General features: G+C 34.6%; 1 protein-coding gene across 4 annotated transcripts in view; it reads right to left on the bottom strand.

The window, feature by feature from the left end:
- Nucleotides 1–5479: 5479 nt before the first annotated feature.
- LOC111593847 overlaps nt 5480–12519 on the bottom strand; it is a 57634-nt gene continuing 50594 nt past the window's right edge. For all 4 annotated transcript variants that reach the window (XM_030225064.1, XM_030225062.1, XM_030225063.1 and 1 more), the window contains 3 exons: nt 8905–9593; nt 8648–8805; nt 5480–6968 (listed from right to left, as the gene is read on the bottom strand). In XM_030225064.1, the coding sequence (XP_030080924.1) occupies nt 5848–6968; nt 8648–8805; nt 8905–9593 (1968 nt within the window). In that variant the 3' untranslated portion in view covers nt 5480–5847. The remainder of the gene's footprint in view (nt 6969–8647; nt 8806–8904; nt 9594–12519) is intronic.

Below are 12519 nucleotides of genomic sequence, written 5' to 3'. Positions count from 1 at the left end.
TGTCGAAACGTATCTGAATCTGCGGCACAGTCACAGCAACGGCCACTGCCACTGCCACAGAGCCAACACCTGCCCGCCTGCCTGCCCCAATGGCCAGCGCTTCGGCAAGCTGCTTCGGGCCGCAAAACGAAGCCAGCTGCTTGACTCGACTGCTGCTGCTACTGCTGCCTGTCTAATTACGGTCTGCTTGTTGTTGCCTCCACAGAAATTGGCATTAAGGATACAAAACCAAGAACAAAAACAAAAACAAAAAATGAAAAGGAAAAAGTGAAAGTTTGAATCGCACATTTTGCGCTTTTCACTTTGCTGCCAATCGGGTCAGGGAAGCAAATAGCCACAATGACACGAGCTGAAAAGAGCTGATTCATGTGATTAGTCCTGTGCGCTACAAAAGCCGCTCTGAGTACTTGCAGCAGACAAACAATAGATACTCAACATGTAGTTCGGTTTCAGATTGGAGCTTCGCTAAAGCTCATTCAAAGCTTGCTAACTAGCTGAAGCTCTTTTTAAAAATGTGCTTACAAAGCTCTTATAGCTTTTACATTTATTGAGCTTTGCAAAATAAATTCTGGGGACATAGCAATTCATAAGCAATTCAGCTTTGAGCTGCACCAAAGCTCCTTAAAAGCTTAAGCTCAGCTTGTATTCAAATAAGTAAGCTTTCGTATTTATCACGACCATTCAAGTTACTTTCAGCATTAGGTAAGCTACTTAAAAGCTCTGCTAAGCTTTTCAGCTGCTTTCAAAACTCTTCCGCATTTCCTGGCCAATTACGACGGTCATCGCTTCGCTGCCAAAAATTGAATAAAAATGAAGCCAGAAACATTATTCTCATATATATATGTATATATATTATTTTGTTTTGTTTTGGTTTTTCGGTTTTTGGTTTTTGGTTTTGTGGTTTTATGTTTGTTTTTTGTTTTTTTTTTTTTTTTTGGTTTCATTTTTGTTTTTCTCTTTTGAACAATAATTATTATTTGTAATCATTTATTATTCATCGTCATAATCATAATAATTTTCTATACAAATACATTCAATAACAACAATTTATTTTTATTATTTTCACTTGCTTTTTTTTTGTTTTTCTCGTTTTTTTTTTCCTTTGTTTTTCACGTTTACGTCATTGTTTAATTATTTTACAATTACCATAATTATGCCAGTTGTCCTTTCCTTACTGCTTCTTCTTGCTTTGTTTTCAATTATGTATGCCATATTATTATTATTGTTATTATTTTAACATAGTTTTTGCTATTACATTATCTCTCCATATTTAGAGTTTTTTTAGACTTAAGTAAATCGTTTCGACTGGGAATCAAGTATTTTTACGAAAAGTTTTGCTCAGTTTTAATTCGGTTTATAGTTAAAGTTGTTATTTTTTGTTTTAATTTAACTTTTTTATATTTGTTCTCTATGTGGCTTTGTTGTTGTTGTCAATTAACAAGTACAGAAGATTTCAGTTAGAGTTTTTGTTTGCTTTGTTTTTTTTTTGTTTTGTAAAGTTTTTAGCTGTTTTCTTAATAAGTTCTCGTTTTCATTAATTAACTAACAAACTTTGAATGTTCGTTGGCGTCTGGAGCGGGTGTGAGTGGCTGTTGGGCGTGGGGGCAGGAGTGGGTGTACTTAAATTTGGAGGAGGTGTAGGGTCTGGGCTCTGCACACACACATTCAAAATTCTTTTGCTAAGAGTATTTGACATGTTTTCAATTTATATTTTTACTTTTATTTTTTTTGTATTTAAATTTGACATGAGTTTTATTTACTTATTTTTGTTTTGTTTTTAATTTATTTATAATTGTTTTTTTTTTTGTTTTTGTGTGCTCGCTTTGCTGTTGATATCAAATACGATACATGGAATAATTTTCTCTCGCTTGGCACATAAATTATGTAATATTTCCTTTTTCTTTTCGTTTTTTTTTTGTGGCCTAAAAAGAATTTTGGTTTGGTTTTCTTTTGTTTTTGGTTTTTCCTCATGTTAAAATTTTTGCTCATTTTCTTTTTTGTTTGTTAATTTTACATACATTAAATAGTTTATATATATTTTTTTTTTGGGATTTTTTTCTTTGGTTTTGTAAAAAATAATTGCTACCTTGCCATAACATTTTTTCATTTTACTTTACTTTTTTGTTGCTTTCTTTGCTCAGCTGCACTTTTGCTGTTGTTGTTGTTGTTGTAGCAGCTGAGAGTTTACAAAAATTATTGTATATATTTGTTATACTCGATTTTCATTATTATTATTATAATTATTATTTATAATATTTTTCGTGCTAATTATTTGTATTGATTTCGATTTTCGATTTTTGTTTTTGGGGTTTTTTTTTGGAGGTTTCTTTTTGGGTTTCAAGTATTCGCATATGAGCTTTAACATTACGAGAGTATGAAATGTCCAAAAATGTTTTTGCTTTTGTTTTTTTTGTACACAAAACTTTGAATGTAAATGTTTTTGCTGTAAAGTAATTTCATGCTCGATCCGTATACCCAGATACCATATATATATACCATATATGTAATATCGTTAAATAACACTATCATAATCATCATCATCGTCATCATTATCATTATCTTTATCAATTTACCATTTTCAACTAGTTGAAGATATTTTAGCATTTCCTCTCGCTTTTCGCCTCTCGCTTTTTGCTGGGTTTTCCTCTTCTTTTATTGTTTACATTTAAATAAATTAACATTTAATTTATTATTTAGGCATCTATTCATGTTAACTATATTATATATATCAAAAAGTTTTACAAAAGTACACAATAATTCATAACAATTTGCATATGCGCGCAATTTGTGCCAGCGGCTCTCGCTTTGAAATGGTTTTCTTTGTTTTAATTTCCTCTCTATTTCCCCATTTTTAGAAAACGTTTTCATCAATTTTTCATTTAATTGGAAATGCACACGAAAATCGGGCCTATGTAAATATCTCATTTATATCTATCTCAATTATTGAAGGACAAACAACAGAAATCTACGGAAAAAGAACTCTCATAAATCAAAGTCCAGAACAGGTACGAAAACTAGAAATTCATTGCATACTTTTCTTCAACAGTGAGTGAGTTAGTGAGTGTGTGTGAGAAGATGTGTGTGTGTGTGCGTATGAGATGTGTGCATGTGTGTGTATTTACAAAGGCAAATAGCAGATTTCTCTTTAAGTTGTATTGATTAAGTGATATGGAAATTAGAAGTGAAAGCTGTTTTAGCTCAGGTGGGAACGAGAAAAGTTTAAGTTTCAATAATGAGCTTTAGAATCAATTTGGGACACTAGCTGAAAGCGGAAGGGAAATCAAGAAAGATAATAGCTTTTTGTACTTTCACTTTTTTATGAAAATACACTTCAGTGAAAGTTGTTGGACGGGATTAATCCAGCAATTAAGTTATTGAGAAAGAAAATGGCTTTTCGCTAAGCTTTAAAGAGCTTTTAGAAGTAAAGTAACTCCCGTTAGTTATTTAACTTACGATAAAGTGAACTTAGATGAATAAAACTTGAACTTTGATTTATAAAAAGAGAGCTTTAGTGTGCTTTCAAGCAAAAAGTCTTGAAACAAGTTGCTGAAATAGATTAATCCCTAGCTTAAGTGCAACTTTCAGCTAGTGTTATATGTATATATATATTTAATCGCTTTTAGGTAACTACGTTTTGTTAACTACAACACCTAACATGCCACACTTAATGTGCTGTTTAAGGGAACAGAGATTCTTTGTATTTGCTTAAAGTAATGCGTCAGTTAGTTGGCTAACAATGTTTGTCGAAAGAAAGTTTTGGGTTCTCAGTACTGCCTGCAGTGCCTTAACCTGAAACAGAAATTATATTGAAAGCTAAATAGAGCGTCAAAGCTTTGGCGAGTGCCTCGATGAAGTCGATGAAAAGAGTGAAAGTAAAAGTGAAAGACTTGTGGATGAGGCAAGTGTTGAAAGATTGGAGTTGAGTTGAGTTGAGTTGAGAGTCAAGTCGAGTCATGTTTTTGTTTTTTTTTTTTGGTGGTACATGCTTAATTCAATAGGCAATTAGTTAATACCAAATACATCTAACTTTTGTTTCATTTAGTAACTAATTATTCTCATATATATATTTATAATACTTATATATTATAATTTCTTTACTTTCCTTTGGTTTTTTATTGTTTGCCTATGGGTATAATCTGTGTATGTACGATAAATTGTTAATTATAAATATATATAATATATATATTTATGCGTTTCATGTGTATTCTCTTGTTATGTTTATGTACGCTACATAGAGTTAACTTTATTACAAAAATTATTATTATTTCTTTTATTTATTATTATTATTAATATTATTTGTATGCACTATTTATATATAGTAGGTATGTTGTTGTTGTTGCTGCTGCTGCTGCTGCTGTTACTTCTCTCTTGCTTCTCCTGCTTTGCATACTATAAATATATAATCCATATATATGCCTAGGCTTTACGTCAGTTTGCTTGCCCTAAAAACTCATTTATAATTGTATGCATATGCTGCTGCTGCTGCTTCTTCCTTTGCTTCTTGCTTCTATGTTGTTTATGAACCTTAAAAGTTAAGTTTACTGTGCGCTTTATATTGTTTTTCTTTTTTTTTTGGTTATACAAAGTTCATGTTTAAAAACTAAATAAAGACAATCTTAGACACATTGTTGGTTGTTACTTGTTCTGCCTGCTCTCGTCGTCTGCTGCTGCTGCTTCTTCAAGTTTCTCGCTTGCTTCGTTTCTGCTAACTCGTTTGTTTTCTTCATATTTTCGACTATGTTATAATATTTGATTTTGTTTTTGCTTTCTTTAAACTAATTTATGTTTTAAGTAAAGTTTTTCCTTTTGTTTTATTTTTTATTTCGTATTTGGTTTTTGTTTAAATGTTTTGAAATTAATTTGAAAAGCGGTCTATATGTTCATGTATTTTCAGTGAAATGTGTGTGTGTGTTTTTTAACAGATTTTTTTTATTATTTATTCTTTTAAATATTTCTTTATTTTTGGTTTTGCTAATTGTTTTGCGAGCTGTGTTTTTTCTTTAGTCTAAATTTCATTTCGTGTTTTGTGTTTTCTTGTTGTTGTTGTTTTTCGTTATACTTAGCTAGCCTAAAATGTACTTTTGTTTTTGTTTTTTTAATTTATTTTTTATCCGCCTTTATTTAAGTTTATAACTATGTATATTTATGTATTCCTCTTTTGGGTTTTCTCTCTCTTCTGCTTCCGCTTCTTCTTCATCTTCAATATACTTTTGTTAAATGTGATTTTTTTTTTGGTTTATTTTCGTTTAATGTTTACCTAAAAAACCTATTTTTGTGGCAGTTGTTTTTTGTTTAATTAAATATTAATATTCTTTGTTTCTAGTTGTAATAAAATATGCTATTTGTTGTTGTTTTTTGTTTTTTTTTAGGTTTTTTTCAATAGAGATTTATAATTTATTTACTTTCATATTTTTTTGTTTTTGTTTTTATATTTTTCATTTGAAAGAGGACCATAAATATTTAAAGTGTTTTTGTTTGCCTTTTCCATTTTCAATTTCTTTTCCCATTTATCATTTGCTCTCATTGAGTTTTCCCTTCCAAACAAATTGGTAGGCGAAACGACCTGCAAATTTTCTTTGTTTTTACACTCAACTTGTTTTTCTTTTCTCTTTTTTTTTTGTTTTTTAATTAGCTAGCATTACGAGTAATTTTCTAGAGTACGAAATACAATTAATGACATTTTTCTTTTCTGGGTTTTTTCATTGGTTTTTTTCATTTTTTTGTTTTGAACTGCAAATCTTAGTGAAAATTCGCAATGTGTTTCTCTCTGTGTGTATGTGTGTGTGTGTGTGTGTGTGTGTGTGTTTCTGTGAGGGTGTGTGTGTGGCCGCATACTTATTGCATGCACTATAAGGCGCCCTTTGAGATGATGGTTGCCGCTCGACCATCGCTGCCTAACCACTTCCATCTCCGCCACCAATCGTTGATGTTGTAGTTGTAATAGTAGATGTAACGGTAATTCCTATCATATCTATTCCTATCGCTCGTGCAACGTCTGTTTCGTATCTGTGGTTGTAACTGTAGCTGTATGTGTTTATAGTTAATTATACGACTACGGTCTCGCGATACGCGTAGATAACGCACTTTTCGGCATATGAGCGATAGCCATGACCATAGCCATGCCCATGCCCATGTTAATGCCCATGTCCACGACCACGACCACGGCCATGCCCATTCCCATTCCCATGGCCACGCCCATTTGTGTCTGTTGTGTGTGGCAGTGAAGCTTGCACTTCCGTTTCCGTTTCCGCCTCCGCCTCCGGCTCCGCCTCCGCCTCTGATTCCGCTTCCATTTCCGTCTCTCTTTCTCGAACTTGGATTCGGACTTGGACTGTTCGCTAACAGCTCATGACAGCTGCCCGGACATGAATCCACACGTTCCGCTACCGCTGCCGCTGCCGCCCTCTGGGCACGCCCACTGCAGCGCTGTCTCGCCGCCCCAGCGCCACAGCTGCTCAACAGACCAAGCAGAGCACTCAACCAGACAAGCAGCTGCGTCGGCGGCGTCGGCGCCACACCGGATGCATAATAGGGTATATCACAGCGGCTGCTCACTGACGGCACCGCCGCGCAGCCGCCAGACAGCGCCCGCTCCGGCATCTCGCTGCCCTGCTCATCGTCATCATAGTAGTAGACGCTCTCGTAATGCGCATAATACGGCAACTGCTCCAGCAAGCCAGCTGCCTGCTCCCCAGTCGTTCGTGAGATGTTCCTCAATGCCAGCGAGACGCTCGCAGCACGTGCATGCTCCCCCGCCGGGGAGCTCAGCGTCAGCGTTATGTTGTGCACCCGATGACCGCTTGAGCTCGAGTTGCTGCTCTTGTTGCTGGCCGAGTCGAAGGTGGGCGCAAAGCTCGGGCAGATGGTGCAGATGCCCTCAGTGGGTCCATTGCAGTAGCTGTAGCAGCAGTCGTTGGGGCCATAGCTCGACTTCTTCAACTGCTCTCCAGTCTCCGGTATATTTTGATCTGCAAGTGCAGCGGAATGGGTCAAGCGATGCAACTCATGATATATATAGCCAGATATACTATATACTATGTATGTATGTATATCACATCTTAATAATATATTACTTAAGAACAAATTATAATTAAAAGCTTAAAATATTTAAAAAATAAGATGGCAAATTTAAATATAAAAGCTTCATAATGAACTAAAGTTTTTAAGTAATCATTCTTGAAATTCATAACACAGGCCAACATAATTTAGTAATTGAAATGTGCTGACTAACATAGTAAATATATTAAATATATTAAAAATATTTTAAATAATTTTATATTACAAGAATTTGACTATTAAACATTTATTAAATATTAAATATAACAATTTTTACATTTAAGATAATAATATTTAATAATAATATTAATTAATATCTCCTTTATATTTAAGCGTATACAGCATAAGAAAATATTTTGATAACATTACATTTTTTTATAAATATTTAAAAATATATATTTTGGCAATTGGAAAAAAATTTACTTAAATTAAAATTTATTCAAATTATTATTAAAAATAGTAAATAAAATAAATAATAGTAATATATGAATTTTTAGGTATTCTGAGCGCTTTAGCTGACAGTCCAAACGCTAACTTTATATTTTTGTATCTGCTTGACTGCATCCCTTTTGGTATTGTTCGTACAAATTTAAATATTTCCCATATTTTTTTATATTTTGTAATAATTTACATTTCGTATTGCGCATTGTACTGAAAATATGGCAATTTCCCATTATTTTCATAACCAAAACTTGCGCTAGATTTTCCTCTAACTACAATTTATGTCTGACAATTCTATTATAATTAAGCTTAAATAAACGGCAGATGTGAGGCAAAAGTTATATTCATGTTTTTTATTTTTTTTTATTGTCTTTAGAAGTCTAAAGTTTATTTTATAACTATTTTTAATTCAAATTAAAGTTATTTAGATTCAGTTTTCTGTTCAGGTTGCGGTTAACGTTTTAATTCAGATTTCGTTTTGTGATTTCAATCTAGTTGTCTTTCTATTCAAATTCGAAATTTAGAAAATATATTTGTTTATAAATATATTTATTAACTATTAACTATCAGAATAGTCGAATACCAATGAGGAATCTTCACTATTTCTTCTATTTTCAGGTATTTTTATTATATTTATAGCATATCTAATCGCCTGTTACTACTGTATCATAAATCATAAGACCTCTTTAGTTGTCTTTCTATTCAAATTCGAAATTTAGAAAATATATTTATTTCATTTCAGTGCAATTTCTAAACCCAAAGGCGACTAAACTATAAGAATAGTCGAATACCGATGAGGAATCTTCACTATTTCTGTTTACTAAATTTACACAATCATTGTTAAGTATTAGCATATGGGAATCATGGAATCTTAAGTAGATCTAGAACAATTCGTTACGATCAAGTAACTTCTATTTTCAGGTATTTTTTTTACATTTATAGCATTACAACTGTATCATAAATTATAAGACCTCTTTACATACAAAGCAACACTTTACAAATAATTTTTATTAAAAAAATCCTCTAATTTAACACAAAATTCTGGCGTCAAAAAAAAAAAACTTAACAACTAAAATATTTTTGTTAATTAAATTAAAATTCTAAAATAATTATTATCAAAATCAAATAATATAGTTGAAATCGAACTTACCTAGGCATACAAATGTCGGCTCGCCGGCATATTGGGTGGGCAGCGCGGGAGCGCGATCGGCGGGCAGCAGATAGGGGCACTTTTGTTCGACGGTTTGGCAGACGCTAAGGCAGGGTCGAATCCTGCGGCGTTTGCGGAACTCTGCCTTGCGTGTTGATCTACGCGAGCGACACAGAGACAAAGAGAGAGAGAGAGAGAGAAAATATATAGTTTTATAGGGTATTCTCAAGTCAAGCAATATAAATGATTTAAGCAACCTCTTTTGTAGTTTTGATATCACTGGATCCGCTGCACTGGGATCCGCATTATTGGCAGTCGATATGAAATTATTGAATTGTTCGTCTTCCTCTTCACGCTGAGCAGTGGCAGCTCGGCTATGGCTGTTGCTGTTGCTGTTGTTGTGTAATTGGAACTGGAACTGGAACTGGGTCTGGAACTGTTTGTGAACTGGGGCCGGGACTTGGGCTTGGGTCTGGGTCTGGCCAATGCCAACGACATCGTAGAACGCCCGAGCCACAGTCGCAGTCGAGAGCTTTGTTTGCGGCTCATCGCGGGGCTCATTGTCCTCGTCATGCTGTTGATTAATCTGACGCTCGTTCATGTTATTGCCGTTATTTGATTTATTGTTATTGCTGATTAATTTCTGAGATTTATGCTTGATGCCGTTGCCCGTGCCACCAACAGCAGCGGTGGCGGCCGCAGCAACAGCAGCAGCAGCAGCTCCTCCTCCTCCACCGCCTCCGCTTGCTGTGCCCACGGTTCGTGCTGCACGTTTACTTTTGCCCGCTGGCATTGTCTTTACAGCTGCCCCTCGCGGCGTGGCGAGTTCATCGCTTGGCGCTGACGCAGACGCTGGCGTTGGCGTCGGCTTTGCCGCTGCATCCACATCCTGCGGCTCAGCGAAATACGGCACCAGCGTGCTGCACACCCAGCGACGATAAGCTTCCTGCAAATACATTGAGAGCAATTGCAAATGCGTTTTATAGTTTATCTCCAACTCGTTATCTTTCACTTTAATCTGAATATTACGTTCACTCGCTGCAAATATTATTTAAATCTAATTGGCAGCTGTCGCGCAGGGAAGGTAAGCTAAATGCAATCCCAGCAGCTTTCGAAGCTTAAAGTGCTTTATTGTTATAGCTAAGCTAAGACTTTGCTCGTAATAAGAACAACATATAAGCCATTTAAGCCATTTATCAATGCACACTTAAGCTCAAAGCTCTTTAATCGCTGCTTTAAAGCAACTGAGATACAGCTGTATCTATCTTCAGCTAGCTATCATTATAAATATTTATTTTTTAAGCACATTAATATCAGCCAAAGAAAAAACTTTATAGTAATTGAGCTTTAAAAGCACCGAAAAGCACTAATTTATTGGATCAACAGATAGAGTAGAGAAAGCTTTCTTGAAGAATCACTTAATCTAAAAGCTTCCGATTCATCTATTAGTGTACAGCAAAGGAATGTTTTAAAGATAACAAATCCAATATATAAAAAAAATTATGAAACAAAATAAATGTCTAAAACTAAGTTATGTAAAATATAAAATATACTATAAAAATTTATAAATGGTCTCAAATGAAAAGACTAAAATGAAATATAAAAAATATTTTACAAAAAAATAAATAAAAATATCATAGAAAATGAATTAGAAGTGAAAAGTTAATAAACGAAACAAATCTGAGAATATATCAAATAAATTTGGAATATAAAATATAATAAAATAAATAAATAAATAAAACAATTAAAACAAATTTTATGAAGTTTAAGGAAAATTAAATAAAACCGAAAAAATTCAATTTAAGTAAAATCAAATAAAATAAGTAAATTAAATTTTAATTTTAATAATTAAAACAAAATAAAGACGCAGCCGAGAGCAAATTTATATTTTCATTCACTTAGCAAGTTGAAGCTTAAACCTAAGCCGCTTCAGCTCGTGTCATTGTGGCTTAGCGCGCTAATAGCGCCGAGTTTCTAATCGCATGAGTTATGCCAAGGCAATCGAATTCGATTTATCATTGAGAGCAACTGAGCCTGAGGGGCCAGAGCAGAGCACAGCATTTGCCTGGCATCGAATGAACGAGTGAACAACAACAATTAGGTTTGTTGAGTGCGTGGCACATTGCGTATACGTGATTTATGTGATTGTGCGCTGTGCTGCGGTTATTTTTGATAGAATTTCAATGGAGGCAGGTGGAAGAGGCAAAGGGGGAAATGGGGGCACAGCAGAGCTTAAGTTAAATTCAATTATTGCTGCGTTTGCTCTGTTTTCAGATTTCAGTTTTCAGTTTGTTTTCAAATTGGAAATAATTGCCATAATTGATTTATGCATTGAACGTGCTGCATTCGAGCTGTATTATTTTCGCTTGCATCTAGCAACATTTTGTTGCACTTTGTGGCACTTTGGCCAATCAAGTGGCAGCTCAAATATTTACTTTGTGTATGCCTTATGGCAGCAGCTGCTGCTGCACCAAATGAAATCCAACTAAAGTCATGGTAAAGTCCCTGCTCTAAGTGCCTTCAGATATGCAAATACAACAGATAGAATGCGACAGGACGCGCTAGCATACGACAGGACACACTACATTTGATGGCCACACAAGGAGAACAAATGGAATTTCGGTGTGTCCCATCGAGCTGGGAATTGCCAGCTAACAGCTAACACACACACACACACACACACACACACACAGCCATGACATTCGCTTAGCTCAGACCTCACAAAAAGCAAGTTAAAGTGTTTTCAATAGAGTATGCCGGACTAACAGTTATTCTGCAGCCAGAAATAGCACAGCCTTAAGGAATACCCCTACTAATTTATATAGTTGCATGAGTAGCGAGGAAACAGGACAAACAATAGCTGGCAGCACATAAAGTGCATACACTCAAGATAGCAAATTGTAATTGACAGCTAGTTAGTGTTTCAGTTGAATGTGTGACTGACTTGCGGATACCCTGTAGGTAGCTGTGACTTGTTTAAGTACATTCTAAGCCTTTTGATGTTTTTATAATATTTATATAGAATATTACGATATTTATATAAGATATGAAAAGCATTAAGTATATCCCTAAAAATTATAGAATTATTATTATATTTTCATTTTAGGCAGGTAGCTATCGATAGTCGAGCATAACCTATTTCATGCTCTCAAAGTGCTTGCAGAGCATTAAACTGAAACAAAATGCAAGTATTCCAAATAAAACAAAAAAGGATATATATATATATATATATATATATATATATATATATATGAATATATTACAAATTTAACGTTTAGTTTTTGGCCAAGAGTCAATTTTGCTGACATATCAAAGTGTAGCCATGCAATATTCGATAACAACAGAACAATCAGTCGTTCGACCTGTAAAGACGTGAATTCGAACAGCCTTCGCTTAAGCTCTACTGCTGCAGAGTTCTAAAAATAGAACTTTGCGGTGCATTCTTCAACGCAACAGCAACAAAAACCGCACACGCAGCGTTTTCTTATCGCTTGCTTCCGCGTAACTCAATTGCTTTAATTGCAATTTACGAAATTTCGTCGCTTGGCGCGAGTGCGCCTGCACTCAAAAGCACAATCCGCGATGACATCTAATGTCAATGACCTCGCTACACCTGTAAAGGTAAATGCAGAAATGCAAGCCCAGCTTAACGTTGTGATGGCAAATAGGCAAGCCTCCATCATGCCAATAAACTCAAAAATAGATATCGCCTCCGTGCAAGGCATCACTAACAACAAAAACACGAAACGTAAACAGCCAAATTCACCAAAAACCATCAAGAAAAGGCTCATCTTCGACGAACCAAGCACCAGCAATGCAGCATTAATATCAGAAAATCGATTTTCACTGCTCGTAGAAGAAGATGAAGACTA

Source organism: Drosophila hydei, unplaced genomic scaffold, assembly GCF_003285905.1.
Source record: "Drosophila hydei strain 15085-1641.00,03,60 unplaced genomic scaffold, DhydRS2 tig00008122-arrow-pilon, whole genome shotgun sequence".
In the NCBI taxonomy this organism is placed as follows: Eukaryota; Metazoa; Arthropoda; class Insecta; order Diptera; family Drosophilidae; genus Drosophila; species Drosophila hydei.
The sequence above is the reverse complement of the archived record's forward strand: the minus strand, read 5'-3'. Positions and strand labels throughout refer to the sequence as shown.